The 22,872-nt window shown below is 40.4% G+C and overlaps 1 protein-coding gene across 2 annotated transcripts in view; it reads left to right on the top strand.

Annotated features, from left to right (window-relative positions):
- The window catches only part of LOC110508770 (receptor-type tyrosine-protein phosphatase N2), a 147,652-nt gene that overhangs the window by 81,999 nt on the left and 42,781 nt on the right, over window positions 1-22,872 (top strand). The window contains exons 14-15 of one of the 2 annotated variants that reach the window (XM_090224789.1): window positions 1,260-1,324; window positions 4,209-5,189. In XM_090224789.1, coding sequence (XP_090080915.1) covers window positions 1,260-1,324; window positions 4,209-4,238 — 95 coding nt within the window. In that variant the 3' untranslated portion in view covers window positions 4,239-5,189. Of the gene's footprint in view, window positions 1-1,259; window positions 1,325-4,208; window positions 5,190-22,872 lie in introns of those variants that run through there. The other variant, XM_021589572.3, reaches the window with a different exon arrangement.

The raw sequence follows: 22,872 nt of genomic DNA, 5'->3' as shown, positions 1-22,872 counted from the left end.
TTCCCTACATAGTGCACTACTTTTGACCAGAGCTCTATAAGGCCCCGGTCAAAAGTAATGTACAATAGGAAATAGGATGCCATTTGGCATCCTAGAAGAGCTCTCCTCAGGTTATTTGCATATCCTTCATCTGCCGGATGTGTCAACAAAGGAGGTGCTTTCACATGGAAAACAAAGTGAATGCCAATTATGCACAGTTTTTCATAACATTTTGTTCTTCCTTTAATATTAGTCCTCCATGAATTTCAATTAAACCTCACAATTATTTCCTCTTAAGGCAGTGGAAGGAAAGAAGGAAGGTTTCAACGTGAGTTTTATAAATCTATTTCGGGTACGATTCGCCTTAATATATTCAACAGTTGCAAAAAGAGATGGAAATATAATTTACCAGTAAGAAAATATACATACGTTATTGCTAGTTCAATCACCAAGAGGTAAATAAACCTTGATTTTGCTTTTATATCAAATACCCTCAGGCCTATTTAAAATACACTCGATGCCTTAAGCACATTATTTAATCTAGTGCTAGTTATTAACCAATTGCGTAGAAATAGATAGACAGTGGTGGTGTGTGTCCCAAATGACTCCCTATTCCCTATTGAGTGCCCTACTTTTGCCCTTGGTCAACAGTATATTGGCATAGGGCACCATTTCGACATAGACTGTCTCTCCTTGGAGCAGCTCCTCTAACCACCTGCTTCACATATTCTACTATAAGAGAGATTGGCTGCCTTTCCTTCCAGTTCTCTGCTGCCAGTGACTGGAAGGAATTACAAAAATCGCTGAAGTTGGAGACTTATATCTCCCTCACTAACTTTAAACATCAGCTATCTGAGCAGCTTACCGATCGCTGCAGCTGTACATAGCCAATCTGTAAATAGCCCACCCAACTACCTACCTCATCCCCATATTGTTTTAATTTACTATTTTGCTCTTTTGCACACCAGTATCTCTACTTGCACATCATCATCTGCTCATGTATCACTCCAGTGTTAATCTGCTAAATTGTAATTATTTCACTACTATGGCTTATTTATTGCCTTACCTCCTTACTCCATTTGCACACACTGTAAATAGATTTTTCTATTGTGTTATTGAATGTACTTTGGTTTGTCCGATGTGTAACTGTGTGTTGTTTTTGTCACACTGCTTTGCTTTATCTTGGCCAGGTCTCAAATGGTTAAATAAAGGTGAAATATATATATTTTTAATTGACAGCAGTCTAGTCTCACACAAGCTCCTGTTTCTCCCGTTCCCAGTTCACCAGAAGGATGCAGTGGAGAAGGAGGCCAAGGTGATCATTCTGGAGGCTGGAATCACAGATGTAAGTTCCCTTCTTTCTATGGGCTGCATCTCAAATGGCACCCTATTTGTCGTTTCAGTTGTTGTCCTATGTCCTATGACATTGATTTGAGTGGTTTCCTCATGGGCTGCTACAGCAAAGCATATTTGTGAGAGTGTCTGTTTTCCTGAGAGCATAAAGACATACTTTGACAGATTTTGTGTCGAAAATACATGTAAACAGTGAACATGACAGAGCAAATAAACTAGACAAACTCTTTATTTTCTGTGCTCAGCAGTCAGCAATATAAAGCACCTTTATGACGGTGGACGTGTCAGGTGAAACAGCACCGGCTGCCACTGGCTGGCTTGCTTTCCTGGGCTCATGTCGTGAACATTACCGTTCTCTACCACATCTCTATTAAATATACCATGGAGTGTCTCTCCTATTTGTGTTACTGATTTAGCAATGACTGTGTTACATTCAGGGAGGGAGGGAGGGAGGGAGAGAGAGAGAGAGAGAGAGAGAGAGATATATACTTTGACAATGTACAGTATGTAATTTAACTTGCCATGTCTATAAAGTCTATTGAATTGAGAGAATGAATTCAATACTAGAGGCCTGAATGGAGCCTATTATCACCAATTGAACTACTGTTGTGAGAGGGAAGGGTATGTGTCCCAAATGGCACCCTATTCCCTATGTAGTGCACTACTTTTGGCCATTGCCCATAGGGGTCTGATCACATTTCTTGGTATTTTAGCTGTTGCAAAAGCTTCTCTTCCTGGGGTCCACATGAAACATAATACAGAACATTAATAGACAAGAACAGCTCAAGGACAGAACTACATAAAATATAAATAAAAGGCAGTCTACATATCAATACATACACACAAACTATCCAGGTCAAATAGGGGAGAGGCGTCGTGCTGTGAGGTGTTGCTTTATCTGTTTTTTGGAGAAAAAAAAACGTTTTTAAAAATTGAAGCATTTTGCATATGAGTGGCCCCAAATGTTTTTTATATTGCACTATGTAGGGCATAGGGTGCATTTGGGACACAAACAAGGCCTATTCAGATTATGTCTGGTGCTGCACTGCTACCTCAATCTTCTTTGCCTAGCCTGGGTCGGGTGGAGAGTGCTACTCCATTTCACAATTCTGCTCCGAAATGGATTCTCTGAGAACACTGAGATGGATCATGTCTACTGTAACCAGACAGAGACTGAGTTAAGTTTTTTCAAAGTGCCCTCCTTCAAGGTTTTTCTATTCTACATACTGTATGTTCTGCTGGATATACTATATTTTTCTCATTGTAGATTGTAGGAGTCAGAAAAGGTGATGACGGGTAGAGCACCCATTTAATTTGTCAATATCTGAGTTTGAAATAAAACAGAAATTCACATTTGAAACAGAAATATACCATTAGACAACACAGGCATTGGTTGTTCCCCAAATGTCACCCTATTCCCTATATAGTGCTCAAGTTTTTAGCCAGAAGCATACCACCCTGCATACCACTGCTGGCTTGCTTCTGAAGCTTAGCAGGGTTGGTCCTGGTCAGTCCCTGGATGGGAGACCAGGTGCTGCTGGAAGTGGTGTTGGAGGGCCAGTAGGAGGCATTCTTTCCTCTGGTCTAAAAAGTGCCCCAGGGTAGTGATTGGGGACAATGCCCTGCGTAGGGTGCTGTCTTTCGGATGGGTTGTTAAATGGGTGTCCTGACTCTCTGAGGTCATTAAAGATCCCCATGGCACTTGTTGTAAGAGTAGGGGTGTCAAACCAGGTGTCCTGGCTAAATGCCCAATCTGGTTACCTAATAATCCCCAGTTTACAATTGGCTCATTCATCCCCCTCTCCTCCCCTGTAACTATTCCCCAGATCGTTGCTGTAAATGAGAATGTGTTCTCAGTCAATTTACCTGGTAAAATAACGGATAAATAAAAAAGGTTTTGACCTAAGCCCTGTAAGGGAACTATATACGGAATAGGTTATTATTTGGGAGACAGGCATTGTTGTTTCCACACTTCTTCAACACAGGTCCAATTATGAGTAGTGTTATATAAGGAATCTGGGCAGAAGCCAGATTATAATTGTCCTGAAGTAGCTACCACTAATCCCAGTCAGTTCCCTGCGCTGCTTTGTTCAGCTTGAGTTGTTCTCCTTCCAATCTGTCCTCAAAACTGTGTTTTAGACAGTAAGGGGAAGGAATGAATCAAAAAGAAAACACAAGCGTGGTTAGTGATTAGATAGCCCCACACAGCAATTTTAATTGATTACAACCATGGTGGCTACAAGTAACCTATCCTGGGAGAGATTGGTTGTGTCCCAAATGGCACCCTATTCCCTATGTAGTGCACTATTTTCGACCAAAGCCCTACAGGCCCCTGGTCAAAAGTAGTAAATTAAATAGGTTATAGGGTGCGGGACAAAACCACTGACTGCACAACTCTGTCTATAAAAAGGATTAAAGCTATCTGTTATGGTTTTACCGCTCTAAATACAATACGCTTTAATGCCTTTACTGTGTGGCTGCCTCCTGATGACATGTTATAATTGTTTTGATAGTAATAAACAGACAAACATTGATTTCATTTGAAATAAATAATTTATTATTATTTAATTATATGGCTGTTTAACCCATTTCACATAGATTGGAAGTCAATCTCATGCCTAGATGCCCTATCAAAAACATTTGTTGATATTGTATAGGAATATTACAAATGTTTAATTAATGTGAATGATGGAGACCCATTTCAATGGATCAAGAAACAAATATATATATATACAGTACCAGTCAAAGGTTTTATTTGTACTATTTTCTACATTGTCGAATAATAGTGAAGACATCGAAACTATGAAATAACACATATGGAATCATGTAGTAACCAGAAAAGTGTTAAACAAATCAAAATATATTTTATATTTCAGATTCTTCAAAGTAGCCACCCTTTGCCTTGATGACAGCTTTGCACACCCTTGGCATTCTCTCAACCAGCTTCATGAGGAATGCTTTTCCAACAGTCTTGAAGTAGTTCCCACATATGCTGAGCACTTGTTGGCTGATTTTCCTTCACTCTGCGGTCCAACTCATCCCAAACCATCTCAATTGGGTTGAGGTCGGGTGATTGTGGAGGCCAGGTCATCTGATGCAGCACTCCATCACTCGCCTTCTTGGTCAAACACAGCCTGTGGGATGGCGTCTCGCTGTAGAATGCTGTGGTATCCATGCTGGTTAAGTGTGCCTTGAATTCTAAATCAATCACAGACAGTGTCACCAACAAAGCACCCCCCACACCATCACACCTCCTCCTCCATGCTTCATGGTTGGAACCACACATGCAGAGATCATCCATTCACCTACTCTGCATCTCACAAGATACAGCGGTTGGAACCAAAAATCTCCAATTTGGACTCATCAGACCAAAGGACAGATTTCCACCGGTCTAATGTCCATTTTCCACATTGACTGACCTTCATGTCTTAAAGTAATGATGGACTGTTGTTTCTCTTTGCTTATTTGAGCTGTTCTTGCCATAATATTGACTTGGTATTTTACCAAATAGGGCTATCTTCTGTATACCACCCCTACCTTGTCACAACTGATTGGCTCAAACGCATTAAAAAGTAAAGACATTCCACAATTAACTTTTAACAAGGCACACCTGTTAATTGAAATGCATTCCAGGTGACTACCTCATGAAGCTGGTTGAGAGAATGCCAAGAGTGTGCAAAGCTGTCAAGGCAATGGGTGGCTACTTTGAAGAATCTCAAATATAAAATACACTTTTTTGGTTACTACATGTGTTATGTCATAGTTTTGATGCCTTCACTATTAAATAAAGGTTAAATAAAAAATTATAAAAAATATTCTGTAGAAAATAGTAAAAATAAAGAAAAACCTTTGAATGAGCAGGTGTCCATACTTTTGACTGGTACTGTATATATTTTTATTGTCACATACACCAGATAGGTGCAGTGAAATGTGTTGTTTTACAGGGTCCGCCATAGTCGTACAGCACCCTTGGAGCAAATTAGGGGTAAGTGCCTTGCTCAATAGCACGTCAATAGATTTTTCACTTTGTTCAGCTCAGCTATTCAAACCAGCAGCCTTTCAGTTAGTGGCCCAACGCTCTAACCACTAGGCTACCTGCCGCCCACTACTAAGCTACCTGCCCAGAGAGAGAAGGCTTATCTGTTTACCGGCATACAGACATTATCCCAGCTCAAATTTCCTTTACAAAGAGAGAAAAATATTGGGACATCAGTGCTATGGAGAAAAATACATCTGCATCTATTGTAATAGAGATTTAAATGTATCTGTGAAAATGTTATCAATAGGCTATTGAAGTACTACCTCTATTTTTATGCCCAATATATCAGCATCCACATGGGGTTTGATATGGTAATAAGGCCCAGCGTGCATGCAAAATGGCAACCCTTTCCCTATATAGTGCACAGCTTTAGACCAGACCTCTATGGGCCTGGTCAAAGTAGTACATCATATAGGGTGTCATTTGGGATGCATCCCCACTATGAGGCCTGTGGCCAGGGGCATGCTGGGATAGCTCTAGAGTTATTCACCAGATCAGATGCTGCTCTTGGATCACTATGGTGCTGTTGCACATAACTATAAATACAACGGGTAGGTGACTCTCACAGTTCAAAACCAAACAGACTCACATATAGACTCTCGATCACAATCTCCATCTCTGTCTCAATCTCTGTCTGGTTTCTGTGCTATCACAGTATTTTAGAGCTGTAATGCAAAGAGCTGTACTGTATTAGTCGTGTTGTACCATCTCTGCCTCAGTGATCTCAGCAGGGACTCACTGTTGGTAGTGACATATGTGTTTTGGGTCTGTAGTGTGTAATGTATTGGTATGTACTCATAGGGTACATTTTTGGTCTTCTTAACAGCCCTCCCAACTCACTATTTTCATTATTGGGAGGGAGGGAGGGGCTGAGCAGTGTGAGTTAATTCCTGACCTTTAGAGCAGGTGGGTTCCCGGGGCTGTTGCGGTATGAGGAGACAGTTTGTTATCATCAACTCCTTCCCTTCTGCCTCGTGAACACATTAAGCATCATCATGTGACTCAGGAGGGGATCTCATCAGATGATTTCTGCAGAGACAAATATGAAAAAGACCAGTTTTTTATACAAGTTTCTTTGGTATTTTTTGTATTTTATTAGGACCCCCATTAGCTGTTGCTATAGCAGCTGCTACTCTTCCTTGAGTCCATAGAAAACATGAAATAATACAGAACTTTATTAGACAAGAACAGCTCAAGGACAGAACTATATAAATGTAAAAGGTCACACATAGCCTACATGTGTGTACATACACACAATATCTAGGTCAAATGGGGGAGAGGCGTTGTCCGGTGAGGTGTTGCTTTATCTGTTTTTTGAGACCAGTTTTGCTGTTCACTTTGATGGGAGTTCCATGCAATCATGACTATATAATACTGTATGTTTTCTTAAATTTGTTTTTTGGGGACTGTGAAAAGACCCCTGGTGGGGTAAGTGTGTGTCTCAGTACTGTGTGTAAGTTGACCATGCAAACAATTTGGACTTTTCATAACATGAATGTTTCTTATAAAAACAAGAAGGGATTGTTTTAGCCAAGAAAGACTGGCATTCGTAGTATTGATATTAGCCCTCTGATTACAGTGAAGAGCAGCACCTGACCTTCTTTGCAGCACCTGACCATATGACTGGGCAATAATCAAGATAAGGTAAAACTAGAGCTCTTTATCACAGACAGACCTCTCCCCAACTTCACAACCATTGAATCAATATGTTTTGACCATGACAGTTTGCACACCAAGTCATTTTGTAAAGTGTGCGCAGGGAGTCGGGAAGCAAGTTCAGGGAGTGAATAATTTAATAAATGAACAAAACATAACACAAAACAAGATATACGAACAACGCACAGACATGAAACTGAAACAGAAACAATAATGCCTTGGAGAGGAACCAAAAGGAGTGACATGCATAGGGCAGGTAATCAAGGAGGTGATGGAGTCCAGGTGACTGTCATGAGGTGCTGATGCATGTGACGATGGTGACAGGTGTGCGCAATAATCAGCAGCCTGGTTGACCTAGAGGCCAGGGAGGGAGCACACGTGACAAATTTAGTTTACTCAACTTGTTCAACAGCCACATTATTCATGATCAGATTCAGCTGAGGTCTAGAACTTAGGGAATGATCCGTACCAAATACAATGCTCTTAGTTTAATAGATGTTCAGGAGTTTAATAGTTGTTCAGGACTAGTTACTAGCCACCCATTCCTAAAACAGCAAATCTCTGTTTAGGTTTGCAGTGATTTCTCTAGTTGTGATTGCTGATGCGTATAGGGTTCAATCATCAGCATGCATAGACACACAGACTGTTTAATGTCAATGGCAGGTCATTGGTTAAAAAAATAATGTTAAATAATTGACGACCAAGAGAGCTGCCCTGCGGTACAACACCCTTTACATGTTTAACATTAGATAAGCTTACATTAAAGAAAACCCTATGTGTTCTATGACAGAGGTTGAAAAGCCATAACACATACGTTTTTTCAACAGGTTATGGTCAATGATATCAAAGGCTGCACTGAAATCTAACAATACAGCTCCCACAATATTCTTATTATCAATTTCTTTCAACCAATCATCAGTCATTTGTGTCAGTGCAGTACATGTTGAGTGCCCATTTCTATAAAAATGCTGAAAGTCTCTTGTTAATTTGTTTACAGAGAAATAGTATTGTATCAGGTCAAACACAATTTTTTCTAAAAGTTTGCTAAGAGTCAGCAACAGGCAGACAGCATTGTGTCGAGGCACAAAAATGGGGAAGGGTATCAAAAAATGTCTACAGTATTGAATGTCCCCATGAACAGTGGCCTCTATCATTCTTAAATGGAAGAAGTTTGGAACCACCAAGACTATTCCTAGAGCTGGCCGCCTGACCAAACTGAGCAATCGGGTGAGAAGGGCCTTGGTCTAGCAGGTGACCAAGAATCTGATGGTCACTCTGACAGAGCTCTATAGTTCTTCTGTGGAGATGGGAGAACCTTCCAGAAGGACAACTATCTCTGCAGCACTCCACCAATCAGGCCATTATGGTAGAGTGGCTAGACGGAAGCCACTCCTCAGTAAAAGACACATGACAGCCCACTTGGAGTTTGCCAAATGGTACCTAAAGACTCTCAGACCATGAGAAACAAGATACTCTGATCTGATGAAACCAAAATTGAACTCATTAACCTGAATGCCAAGCGTCACGTCTAGATGAAACCTGGCACCATCCCTAATCTGAAGCATGGTGGTGGCAGCATCATGCTGTGGGGATGTTTTTCAGCGGGAGGGACTGGGAGACTAGGAAAAAATTAACTGAGCAAAGTATAGAGAGATCCTTGATGAAAACCTGCTGCAGAGCTCTCAGGACCTCAGACTGGGGTGAAGGTTCACCTTCCAACAGGACCACGACCCTAAGCAAACAGCCAAGACAACGCTTTGGGACAAGTCTCTGAATGTCCTTGAGTGGCCCAGCCAGAGCCCGGACTTGATACTGATCGAACATCTCTGGAGAGACCTGAAAATAGTTGTGCAGTGACGCTCCCCATCCAACCTGACAGAGCTTGAGAGGATCTGCAGAGAAGAATGGGAGAAACTCCCCAAATACAGGTGTGCGAAGCTTGTAGCGTCATACCCAAGAAGACTACAGGCTGTAATCGCTGCCAAAGGCCTTTCAACAAACTACTGAATAAAGGGACTGAATACTTATGTAAATGTGATATTTCCGTTTTTTTACAAACCAGTTTTTGCTTTGTCATTATGGGGTATTGTGTGTAGATTGATGAGAGAAAAAAAAACATTTGAATCTATTTTAGAATAATGCTGTAACGTTTCAAAATGTGGAAAAAGTCAAGGGGTCTGAATAGTTTCCGATGTTTGTTTGTTTATTGTGTGTCTCTTCTTGGACTTCTATTTAATCTGCATGGTGGAAAGTTCAGTTTTACAGCGTGATTGAAATTGAAAGGCAATGTTCCTGCTTTAGCGGAGACTTCATTCATGCTATGCGCTGGCTATGTCAGCTCAATCGGAAATTAACTTTACATTTCTATCACGGAATCTGTAACGCTTCAGCTTTACAGATTGAATAGAGCCCTTTGATTTAATAATCAACATTACAGCGTTGTCTTGCACAAATTTCTCATTATATTAATTTAATGTAATTGAAATCATAAAAGGTCAAGGTAACATTTGTTCAGTTGTAGGCTTATACTGGTATTGTTGCTCAGTTGTTTTACATATGCATTTAATACATTACTTTAGTAGTAATATTGTTGTTTGTCTTCCTCCTATATCGGCAAATTGAGTTGTTTTTAATCGGAGCATGCAGTGTATGCTGAACAATTAGCTGGAGTTAATTTTCCATTTAGTGTATTACTGGTTTCTGTTATATTCCCTACCTGATCAAACACAATAGGATGTCTACATCTATATTATGATTAGCAATTGGTACTTCCTGTGCCAGACATTTCACCAACATTTCACCAATAACTATAATTTTTTTCCAAAAACAATCTCTGCTGGAGAAGGGAAGACCGAAGCATTGGCAGAGAGAGAGAGAGCTAGAAAGAGCGAGAGAAGAGGTTGTTGGAGACCGAGAATAATAGAGAGAGAGCAATCTCCCATCGGATTGACCTTGGTAGCTTTTATCAACTAATTACTGAATAGATGTAATCATTTTGATGGCAATATAACTATTTACTGCTCACCACCAAACACTACATTTATCCTATCCCAGAGCAACAAAAAAACAAAACGATTTCACTTTTGACAGATTTTTATCAAGTTTATCATTTGGATCACAGTGAAAAGATTTAAATGTTGATGTAGTTTTATCTGTTTCCTCTCAAAGGGCATCTTAACACACCCCTGCAGGATAGAAAGGTCTCTGTGGAGATCAGGCACTTTCACTACCAAGAGAGACATTTCAAATGAGTAACTGATAATTCCATATTTTCATTTGAATACGCATAAACAACAAAAGTAGAACAGGCAGGCACCATGAAATGAGCACAAGCCCAAATGTAATGGATGAATACCTGTCGGAGGTATCTGTCTCAAGTGACTGATTGCATATCAATTATAAATGCATAAGGAGAAATTTGATTAGAATGTTTCTTAAATTAAAATAGAAGGTTCAGGAGTTTCCCTCATCACCTCCTCCCTTCTTCCCACAAATCCGTCAGTCAATGAGTAATAAAAGAGAGGCAACATTTATTTGGAATATTATTTGTTTTTCATTTTTGTTTGTAAACATATTTGAATTGCGCATTGCAGAGCTGTGCAAGCGAGCTACTGTGCCGTAAAATGCAGGATCCTGTGCAATATAGAATGTAGTAGAACTCTTCATTACAAATTCACGTTTACTTACTTAAGGGTACAAAGTCTTCATGTAAAAATAATATCAAGCTCAGAAACGAATCCTGGTTTCTTATCCCAACACCCTGTCCTGACATTCCCCTGTGTTGCTACTTTGTGTGTGTGTGTGCCAACCCATTACCATTGGCCACACTTCCTCAGATTAGCACTAATTAAACTGTGAAATCAGAGCCATTGCCTTAAGTCACTCTGTACACCATGAGACACCATGAGACATGAGCCAGGCTGGCTGGCCAGAGAAAGGGGTGGCAGGGGAGGGGATGGCTCAGGCTCAAGCACCCTGGCCCACTGCCACTCTCCCCTCCCTAACCATCAGAGACATGGGGTAATGTACAGTATGCGTCTCAAATGGCACCCTATTTCATATATAGTGCACTATGCTCGGGTCAAAAGTAGTGCACTATGTAGGGGATAGAGAGCCTTTTGGGAAGCAGACACAAGTTGCTTGCCTGGAGGACATTTTCAGTTGAGAGCGGGTCACATTGGTGTTTGGTGTTTGAGCGGTGGGGTGGGGAGGGTGCTGTGGGGGTGGGGAATATTGTTGTCATGACAATGACATGGGCCTGGTCCAGAGGGGGTGCAGCTAATGATGAATAATTATGCAAGCTTTTAATGTTTTCTTTTTTCTCTCCTTCCCATTGTGGAAAATGTGACCTCACCCCCTTCCTGACTTGTAGTGTTTAAAAAAAAATAACATGACTTTGATAATGGCCACAAAATTGTTGTGAAAAATGTGCCACAATGTTACCCTCTGGCTGTGTAGCAGATTTTGTTACTAGTGCTCTCAGGTCTTCAGTGTTTAAAAGTCACCCAGTTGTCTGTTTTCTTCTTCAACTAATGTGGCTGATTAAACCCCACCAGAGCCACATTAACAACACTGTGAGGGTCGGGTGATGAATACATGTCTGTACCAAGGGGAAGGCCTATCCTATCTCAGTCACAGTACGAGAACGTTAAGTCAATATTGTATTCTCTTTCTTTGTTTCTGTGAGTTGAATTATATTTCAGTTATTGTATTCCATGCTGTATTTCACTGAGACTCTTATATCTTTCCAATAGAATAGAATAACATCATTTTCCCTTAGGTTCTGTATAAAGTATATGACGAACAGCTGTGGAAGACCACCTCCACTGACAACAGCACATCCCCAGCTAGCCACCTGTAACATTATGCCAGTGAAATGCATGCTCTCGGAGAGCAATCCCATTCAGTGGATAAGCGTTGAACATCCTGCTCGCTTAATTTCAAGGTTTCTTCATTCACCCCGGCAGATACACAGGTGGTCAGTCAAAAGACACTTGGGAGAGACGACGTCTCCTCCCAACAATAACTGTTTTCAGAATTCTAATTGTGTTCGTAGCATGCATAGATCTTTTCAACATAGAGCGCCCATGCGCGCTTGCACACACATCTGAGAATGCCTCAGAGTCTCCTGAATGAATTGGCTCTCTTCGTTCCTGGCAGGCTGAGGGGATTGTGATAACAATAAGGTCCCTGACAATTCTAGGCTTTTTTTTACATCTGGTAGTTCTTTGCTTTATGATGTACTTATGGAGCCAGACCTCAGTCTACTCAGTACCAACCAGTCTACTACTACTCCTCTTCTTCTTATACTGTGTAGTGGAAGAATGTGCTAAGTAACTGTACCTTATCTGAGCTACTCATTTCTTACACTCTCATGCACTAGCAGTTTTTTCTATTAATTAAAATCCTACATTCTGGACACAGTTGATGATTTTATAACCATGGGATAAGGGCTGTGACAGTAAGATGATCATTTGATTATTTATTTGAGAATTCATTGTGAGAAAATAACTAGAATACCTCAGTGGCATATTGAAGGGGTAGAGTATGTTTCCAGATGTAAATTAAAGCCTACCCATTTTAGGACTGATCACACTATTCTGCGACCAACCAAGGACTATGTGACCCGGGATGTGAAATCAAGCACACAGCATGAAATGCTCAATTTGGTGGAAATCCTGCAGACACCTGTCAGACTGCAGACAGAGCCTGAGCCCGGCCAGTCTCTCCGGCACGCACACGCAGGCTGGTTATATGGGCTTGCTTGTCAAAAATGTTCCACCTTGTGAAGTGAGCTTACTCTGGTCAACAGCAATGTACTATATAGGGAATAGGGTGCCATTTGGGACGCAGCCTCTGTGTGGGCTGTCTGGACAGGTACAGCTTGAGCAGCGTGAAGAAGCACCCGGACTGCAGAGAAAATAGCCTTCCTTTGCTTGCTTATTCTCTCTGTGTCCAATCCTTTTCAATATCACTATAAATCCTCTCTGCCCTTATGAGTGCCTCGTCACAGTTGGTTTTTCAGCAGCAAAGAGAGGATGTGGAGGCGAGGTGTTATAGGTGCATAATGGTGTACTGCGGCCTATGTTGAGGGGATACGAAGGTTAACAATGGGCCTGGACAAAAGTAGTGGACTTTTTAGGGAATAGGGTGCCATTTGAGACTCATCCAGGCTTTTGCTTTGCATGTTTGTTTTGTTCAGAATACCAAGAGACTTTGACAGGTGGAGAGATTAGTTTGGTGGGCTGCTACTGAATTTGTGCTCTCAGCTTGGCAAAAGAAGTTGCACTTATTTTTTCCCCATCTCTCATATCAAATGTATTGCCATAGCATCATGGACAAGAGAGGTCAGGGAACTCGCCGCAGTTGGTTTTATATTTGCACCTCATTCGGAGCGGAAGCTATGAATAGTAAATCAATATAAATGAATACGTTCCAAAACAACACGTTTTTTTTAAACTCCAACGATTAATCCACCATAGAGTCTTCTTGCTGTGTCCTGCCTTTTAAGATGCTGCTTAGAGTTAGAAAACCCCTGTGCTAGCCAGCCTATCCTAATGGAGAGTGTTTGCATGCTGCTAAAGGGGAAATGAGATATTGAAGCTGTAGCTGGCTGTGGCATCCATTCTGTTTGTCCGAGTGTGGCCCGGTGCACAGTGAAAGGGCCCTGTTTTGTTCAAGAGCTGAGCCTGTCACCTCCAGCTGTCACACAGGGGAACAATGGACCAACGAACGCAAGAGTGGGGCCTGAATAGAAAGATAAACTGAAGCATCCCACCAAGACTTGTCATCTGCATTAGACAAGATCCCCTTCTCTCCCCTATCTAAGTTTGCTTCCCAAATGGCACCCTGTTCTCTATTGACCCTGGTCAAAAGTAGTGCACTATATAGGGAACAGGATGCCATTCAGGACACATACCTAAACTTAAACATCCCACCAAGACTTGTCATCTGCATTAGACAAGATCCCCTTCTCTCCCCTATCTAAGTTTGCTTCCCAAATGGCACCCTGTTCTCTATGGACCCTGGTCAAAAGTAGTGCACTATATAGGGAACAGGATGCCATTCAGGATACATACCTTCTTTAACTCTTTCTCTCCCATCCACCGCTCCCCTCGTCCCCCTCCTGGTTTCTCAGACCCAGCAACCCAGCCTTCCTTCCCCCATGTTTGCTGCAGCTGTTGCCCTACATAGGAGCAGTCCTTTCTGGTGCTAATAACTAATTACCAGTATTTGTTGATTGTTTTTTGGGGGGATGTTTGTCCCTGTGTGTACTGTAGCAGACTAAGTCTCTGCTTCCTCTCTCTGCATATTGTGGTCTTTTGAGGGTAGGACATTGTGAGTCACTACTGCAGTTTATGGACATTGCTGACACCTCCAATACCAAACACCAGATACCTAGTTTTGTGTCTCAGCAGGACTGGCATAGGACAGCAAGAATGATGGTTGTCAGATTTTACGTTTTATGATGGCATTTTTGGGGGGGAGCAGGTGAATGCTAAAGGATGATTTTCAACCCATAGATGTAAATTTATTCTATGGTTTCACCCCTTTGCTTCCATTAATTTGGTTATTCCACGAAATGAGTGCATTTTGTGGTAGTGTAACAAGGTGAAAGAAAACGTTGACATTCTGTCATGAAGAGCACATGTTCAATTTAATGAAAAACATATTTTACGATCTCAAGAGGTTCAATTTTTTTTTTAAATACGATAGTAAGTGCTTACTAAGTGACATAATGTAACAGGGTTGACCGTAACAGGGTTGACGATGTAATCTTAAATCTGCTATGAATCCCCTTTTGACAGAGTGAATGCAAGCTTGTTGTGTGCAACAGGGAGGGGCAATTGAATGCAAGCTTCACAAAAAAATGTGACATTGTAAAAAAAATGTCTAGCCTGTCTATCTATGGGTAACAGGGTTGACATGTTATGGTTGACCCACAGTTTTCTGCCACAAAACACCAGAAAAGTGCTAAAAGAGTAGAACCAGCTCACCTGCTTTTACACTATGATTTGACTATTAGATGTTCAATGTTTCTTTTGAAGGAATAGTTTCACTATATATTTGTTTTACCTTAAAATGAATCACTAGTCACATTAAATAAATAATTTACTTCAGAAATGAATTTGTCAAAGCAACAAAATAACTAGGGCTTCACAAAGATGCGGAAAACTTGGAGAAATGTTGGTTGTTAAGGGGTTTAGAAATCTTCCTGGAAGTCACAGAGTGCACAGAAGGACTTGACACCAAGCTTCATTTGTATTCATATTAAACATCAGATTTATTACATTTTCAATGCGGTCTATATTAAAGGGCACTTCATTTAATATAACAGGCATTTAAAATTCAATATTGGTGCATCATTTATACTTAAAATATCAGAGTGATGCAGAACGCACTATTTTCGTGGAATGACACAATTAGTAATCATGTCCAAGAAGGAAACAAAATAAATAGAAAGAAGTTTGGCTATTCCATCAACTAACCCTAAACAATTTTATAAATGAGAGGCAAGCAATTGCGCAGGGACCATTCATATTCCCGACAAGCTTTTCAACAGCCAGCTCTGAGCTCTACTCAAGCTTTCACTATGTTCACTGCACTGTCCGCAACATGTGGAGGCATCACCATAGCAACCAGTGGATGTGACGTGATGTGTTTCAGACACGGACTCGAGGACCGCTGAATATAAGGAGCCTCTCACTTTCTAGTCTTCCAAAGCGATAGAATCACCCACAGGCTTCTCCTTTCCACTGAAGCAGCTTTCAGCGTGCTGGTACAGTTGAGGCTTCTCTTACTTCAGAGTTTGTCGAGATAAAAAAAATATGTTGGTGTATTACATTTTTCTCCAAGCTTTCACCTCATTTGAGGAGTACGGAGCAGTGCAACCGCTGCCTTTGTCACAGATTAAATGAATGGAAGAGAGAGGCTGTGAACTTTTGAGAGACGAAAGACCAGTCATTCTTGCTGATGTCGCCGCAGCTGCTAGTGTCTGTGCATCCGCTGCCGTGTCGCGCGTGCTCTCAGATGGAATAGGGAATAGCTGAAACTCAAGGAATCTCCGTAGCATCTCAACATGGATTTGGGTAAATACTCGCTTCTGATTACGCATTATTGCAACACCACTTGGCTTCACTTCTCTCTATCTCGAGATATATCATGTTCAGCAGGCGTATGTTGTGTAGGGTATTGATTAATCATCATTTTGATTGTGCTTTGAGTTCATATGCTTATCTATTAACGTATTTTGTTTTGTCATGCATAGGCTATAGCTATAGCAATAGGATACTACTCAATATGGATAATTGCGCAACATGCATTGCGTTTTTGTATTTGATATGATGGCCATGCGTAATCCTCCTGTGGTAATATTGTATATTAATTAACCAAAGGCTGAAATCATAAAATAATATTTTAATTCATGTCTCTCACATTTTCGATCTATTTTGACAACACTTTTATAGCAATCAGAAGTTAGCGCGTGCAGTACCTGGAGTTTACTTTACGCATCACGAAGATTTGATGGCTCACAGTTGCCAGGGGTGGACTCCGTGCATATGTCTGTAGCCTAGACAATCTAGATTATTTTATAAAAAATATTCATAACGTTATATGTATCAGGTATATTTTTGTCTAGTCTATTCAGTATTATCGGGTATTCTGATACATTGAAGTGAGCAGACCTTATTGAATATAGAACACTTATTATGCCTGCAATAGTGGCACTTCATGTTGTAATTTATATGGATAATTTACTTATTTTAATGTTGTGTACATATCATTCATTTGGAGGACCATCATGAATCACAATATGAGTGCATTATATCAAAGTTAAAAAGCTATGTTTATCAGACAGAGATCCAAAGAACAGAATAAAATAGAAGCAACTTCCAGTAGAGTATGTGTGAAAATTGTGTTACCAATTTATACACTCTTGAATTGTTAAATTGCTCTCCTGAAAAGTGGGCGTGGGTGTGTGTATGTGCGCACACGCCTGTTTGCTGAAAGGTTTTGTAAATGGGGTGAACTTTTCAAAGGCATTGTATTATCCGAGGTTAGGGAGAGATCATTGTTTCCTCACAAGTAGCTGGCTGGGAACAATAGTTAGGCGCCTCTCTCCCCCCTGACCTTTTTTCAATGATTTTGAGTAAGCCAGAGCTGTAGAAATCCATCTGCCTTTTATCTAAGGGAGCCCCCTAATCCGTCATGCCCCCTCACCAAGCCAACCAACATCCCTCAACTCAAGCCCTCTCTCTATGCCTTCTATTTCAAATTTAAGAATTGAAAAACATGTTGGATGGGATTTAGGAGGTCTCTAATTTTGCAAGAGAGAAGAAGAGACCTTTGTCTCAGTATGACTACGTTAAAATGAAGGTGAAAATAAAGAGCCCGTTACTCAAATCCACCTCTGCATTTGTATTGCCCAGGTTTTTCTGCCCATTTAATTCAAAGGTCTTAGTAACTTTATTTGGTATGTTTCGCTGTAGAACAGAATCCTAACAGTTTTCTCTCATCATACTGTAAACCTGTATAACCTATGGATTGTATGAGAAATACACTTGTCTTATATGGTGTCAATTTTGCGGCAAGAATACATCTATTTGAATGAATTTATCTGCATGAATTGAATGGTTTTTAATTAAGTATCCTTTCTCTCTCTTTCTTGAGATTATTGCAGCCTATAGGATATTCTTTCTCTCAGAAGAATCAGTGTTATTTTGGGCAGACTCGCCTACATCTGATATGTGTTGAAATGAAAAGCTTGAACCCAGAGTGTGCAGCATCCATCCTTGACGGCTATGCTAATGTTTTTCTCCAATGCATGCTGAGGAGGAGCTGTGTATGTCAGATGACGTTTGCCTGTGTGATATGGAAATTTGCAAGTACAATCACTTTAGGACAGACGAACAATAGACCTCTCGTCATAAAAGGAACTCCCTTCTCTTTTGCTCTCAGACATTATTTTCAGTTTATTCTATATATATTTTTTGCATTCCATTAAATATGGTTGAAACTAAATATTTGTTTCTTAAAATTGAGGTAGACAAATGTAAGTTAAAAACCCAACAGTAGCCTAAATATTATGTAAAACATTAGATGTCAGACTACAAATGATCTTTATACCAATCACATTTGTTTTCAAGGAAATCTGTGTCAAGTCATGATTTAAAAATATATATATTCATACTGGCACATATATTTTTTGTTAATCTATTTTTGACCAAACATAATTAAGAAATGCAAATGTTTCTGCATTTATTTCCATATATAATTTGATTCAGTCGTACACAGTCCTCTGTGCGTCAAGATGTTGCCATGTCATTTGATTGAAAGTGCTAAGCCTTTGGAGAGAGTTGTAGGAAATGAAGGCCCTGGAGCTGCAGTATTAAAGAGAAGATTCTGTCTGTCCGTCTGTCTGTCTAGCCTGCCTGGTCATCTCTATTCTATGTTGCTTTTGTACTGAATATTCTTTTGGTGTTCAATTTTATTTGTAAATGCATGAAGGGAAAAATGTGTCCTTCAGATAATACATCTCACACACTGTATAGGCATATTTATCTGGAACGTTCTCCCTCTGCAAGCTTTTTGATTTTCAATTATTATTATGTTTTTGCTCTATTCCATAGCATCTGGTTCTGTGGTTCTGCACCACAATCAGAACCTCAGCTCCTCATTTTTCATAGACGTGATTTAAAACGTCCCGACTTCACTGACAACCGCACCCAATGTTGATTAAGCAGAGGAAGTCAGGCTACATTTGTTTGAATCAATAGAAAGAGAGAGGGAGAGAGAGAGAGGCATAAGAAGGCAGCTATGAAGAAGAGAGTAAGTATTAGAAGCTAAAGCATCTGTCCAGTGAGGAATGAGTGAACAGTTACAGATTTTAGACTAAATATGGCCATTACTATCCAAGCAAGATGCCGTCAATCTTTCTCAATGAAATGTAATTTGACAAAACAAAAATACAAATTAAGTCATTTGATCTGTGTAAAAATATATTTTGCACAGATATTTTGCATTGGAATCAAAGCAAGTGTGTCATGCAGTTAAAATGTGTTATTAATGAGAGTGTTTACAATAAAAATTCTGCTCAGTTCATTTTGCAATATTTCTGTTAGCTACATCAGAGCGTTACATTATTTTTTTTCTCCCAGGGACTGAGAGAAGGTCAGTGGGAATAGAATGTTAAGAATCTTTTAGAGTGTAATCTTTAGAAATAATATAGTCTTTTTTGGATTCTACCTCCCAGACTGAGAAATGCTAGTTTTCGTCATAGCACTGAGACAAGAGATAAGAGAGCTTTCCACTGTTTCCTTTTAACACCATCACATTACCATTCAACCAGGCTTTACAGTAGGACTTAATGCTCCCAGGCAAGTTGGACCCCACAAAGCATTGGGCAACTGTTGTCTCCCTTTGTGGGGCTTTCTGTGTCCATTCTTTCAAGGTGCTGAATACAGCCAGCTATGAATGAAATCAGGGGGAACAGATCTACACCGCTCAGTGTAGTGGTGGGGTACCCTGCTTCACAGCCTCACAACACAAGGCATTCCAGAACAATCCTTGTGCAGCGCTCGTTGGCCGCCCCTTCCCTTCCACCCTTCCACCTCCCAGGGGCTTACACGTCTGTGACAGGCAGGCAGGCCCAAGCAGAGCCCATCTCACAGGCCACGTCCCAAATTGCACCCTATTCCCTATATAGTGCACTACTTTTGACCAAAGCCTTGGTCAAAAGTAGTGCTCATATAGGGAATAGGATGTCATTTGGGATGCCATCACAGCCTCTTTCAACACACATTTCCATTAACTGGGATGCAGACTGGTCCGGCCCTAATCCCAATGACCCCTGGCCTGCCACCGACCGACCAGGTTCCACTGGGCCCTTTTCATTTTTTTTTAGACCCACAATATTTGCTTGCCAGGTCTTTATGATGCAGAGATACAGAGCCTTCACTGTAAATGAGGGCCTTGCATTTCTGCAATGTAATACAGGGTAGAACATAGAATGTGGCACGCTGAATACATAGCATTACATTACTATTAGAACAAGATAATGAATAGCCTAGTGAGACATTTATAATTGTGAGAGAGAGGGCGGTTGGAAAATATATATTTATTGTAACACTACAAAGAGGATGTAAAAAAAAAGAAGAAAAAAAATGGGTTAAGGAATTATTCCCATCTTGTAGCAAGCAGCACAGAGTCAAGCCAAGCAACCAAGCCTTTCTCACTATTGATTTCTTTTGAAAATTCTGTAAAAAGGGGGAATTGTAGGTCTGGTAGTTGGGATTGCAATTTGCAGCTCTCGTCTCTTCATTCTTCCCACTGCTCCGTATTGTTGCTAACATCATTTATGCTGTCTCTAATGAGAGATAATTATCAGGCTATTGTTGATTTACTGTGGATGGGACTGTGTCCCAAATGGCACTCTATTCCTTTTCCCAAATGGGACCCTAGAGACCCTGTTCAAACGTAGTACACTATAAAGGAATAGGATGCCATTTGGAATGCATCCCTGTTTGAATGGAGCAGGGCCATTATCCATAGATCACTGGCCTCTGAAATGAATTCCATGTAGCAGTAAGACAGTCTGCTTTTAATGAATAACATAATGAATATCCCTTCTCTAATATGTTTTTCTACATGTAATGCTTTTCCATATGTAGCCTATTTGGGTGTAGGTTTATATGGTGTTTTAATTTAGCACTCTGTATATTGTTGGGCTTTCTTCCTAGCAATGTATTGTGCCAAATGAAGTAGGCTGTTTCACATCCCAATATTTGCTTTTAGAGGTATTTTTCTTTGCAGTGGATTACGTGCTTGACAGGTTGTAGCTACTCAACTAGTCATTGGCTACGAGTCTCAGGTTCTACTTTCAATGATGTCATAGGAAAAATGCAGCAGAGAAACTATTGTGTCCAATGAAGCAAACAGTGGTTGCGTTACTGATTTCAAAATATACTATTTTATTCAATTTGTTCCTAAATAATCTAGATCTTGTTTTTCTATTTGGGGAGTTTACATATTTAGTGCACTAATACGCACAGATGATGGAACAAAAACATGATCAGCTTTTTATCTGCAACTTCGATGTGCATACTTACAGTTGAAGTCGGAAGTTTACATACACCTTAGCCAAACACATTTAAACTCAGTTTTTCACAATTCCTGACATTTAATCCTAGTAAAAATTCCCTGTCTTAGGTCAGTTATGATCACCACTTTATTTTAAGAATGTGAAATGTCAGAATAATAGTAGAGAGAATTATTTAATTCAGCTTTTATTTCTTTCATCACATTCCAAGTGGGTCAGAAGTTTACATACACTCAATTAGTATTTGGTAGCATTGCCTTTAAATTGATTAACTTGGGTCAAACATCTTGGGTAGCCTTCCACAAGCTTCCCACAATAAGTTGGATGAATTTTGGCCCATTCCTCCTGACAGAGCTTGTGTAACTGAGTCAGGTTTGTAAGCCTCCTTGCTCGCACACGCTTTTTCAGTTCTGCCCACATACGATTGAGGTCAGGGTTTTGTGATGGCCACTCCAATACCTTGACTTTGTTGTCCTTAAGCCATTTGCCACAACTTTGGAAGTATGCTTTGGGTCATTGTCCATTTGGAAGACCCATTTGCAACCAAGCTTTAACTTCCTGACTGATGTCTTGAGATGTTGCTTCAATATATCCACATAATTTTCTACCCTCATGATGCCATCTATTTTGTGAAGTGCACCAGACCCTCCTGCAGCAAAGCACCCCCACAACATTATGCTGCCACCCCCGTGCTCTATGGTTGGAATGGTGTTCTTCGGCTTGCAAGCCTCCCCCTTTTTCCTCCAAACATAACGATGGTCATTATGGCCAAACAGTTCTATTTTTGTTTCATCAGACCAGAGGACATTTCTCCAAAAAATACGATATTTGTCCCCATGTGCAGTTGCAAATCTTAGTCTGGCTTTTTTATGGTGGTTTTGGAGCAGTGGCTTCTTCCTTGCTGAGCGGCCTTTCAGGTTATGTCGATATAGGACTCGTTTTACTGTGGATATAGATACTTTTGTACCTGCTTCCTCCAGCATCTTCACAATGTCCTTTGCTGTTGTTCTGGGATTGATTTGCACTTTTCGCACCAAAGAACGTTCATCTCTAGGAGACAGAACGCGCCTCCTTCCTGAGCGGTATGACGACTGCATGGTCCCATGGTGTTTATACTTGCGTACTATTGTTTGTACAGATGAACGTGGGAAGTTCAGGCGTTTGGAAATTGCTCCTAAGGATGAACCAGACTTGTGGAGGTCTACATTTTCTTTTCTGAGGTCTTGGCTGATTTCTTTTGATTTTCCCATGATGTCAAGCAAAGAGGCACTGAGTTTGAAGGTAGGCCTTGAAATACATCCGCAGGTACACCTCCAATAACTCAAATTATGTCAATTAGCCTATCAGAAGCTTCTAAAGCCATGACATCATTTTCTGGAATTTTTCCAATCTGTTTAAAGGCACTGTCAACTTAGTGTATGTAAACTTCTGACCCACTGGAATTGTGATACAGTGAATTATAAGTGAAATAATCTGTCTGTAAACAATTGTTGGAAAAAGGACTTGTGTCTTGCACAAAGTAGATGTCCTAACCGACTTGCCCAAACTAGAGTTTGTTAACAAGAAATTTGTGGAGTGGCTGAAAAACAAGTTTTAATGACTCCAACCTAAGTGAATTATAACTTCCGACTTCAACTGTATGTCCAACCAAAACATAAACATTTTTAGATAAAGAAAATGTGTGAGGTCTTAAAACATCCTCTCATCATGTAATAATGTGTAATCCTCTCTCTCTCCCTCTCTCGCT

This window comes from Oncorhynchus mykiss, chromosome 28 (assembly GCF_057628025.1).
Source record: "Oncorhynchus mykiss isolate SJ-2025 chromosome 28, ASM5762802v1, whole genome shotgun sequence".
In the NCBI taxonomy this organism is placed as follows: Eukaryota; Metazoa; Chordata; class Actinopteri; order Salmoniformes; family Salmonidae; genus Oncorhynchus; species Oncorhynchus mykiss.
Note: the sequence above shows the minus strand (reverse complement) of the source record. Positions and strands in the feature narration are given on the sequence as shown.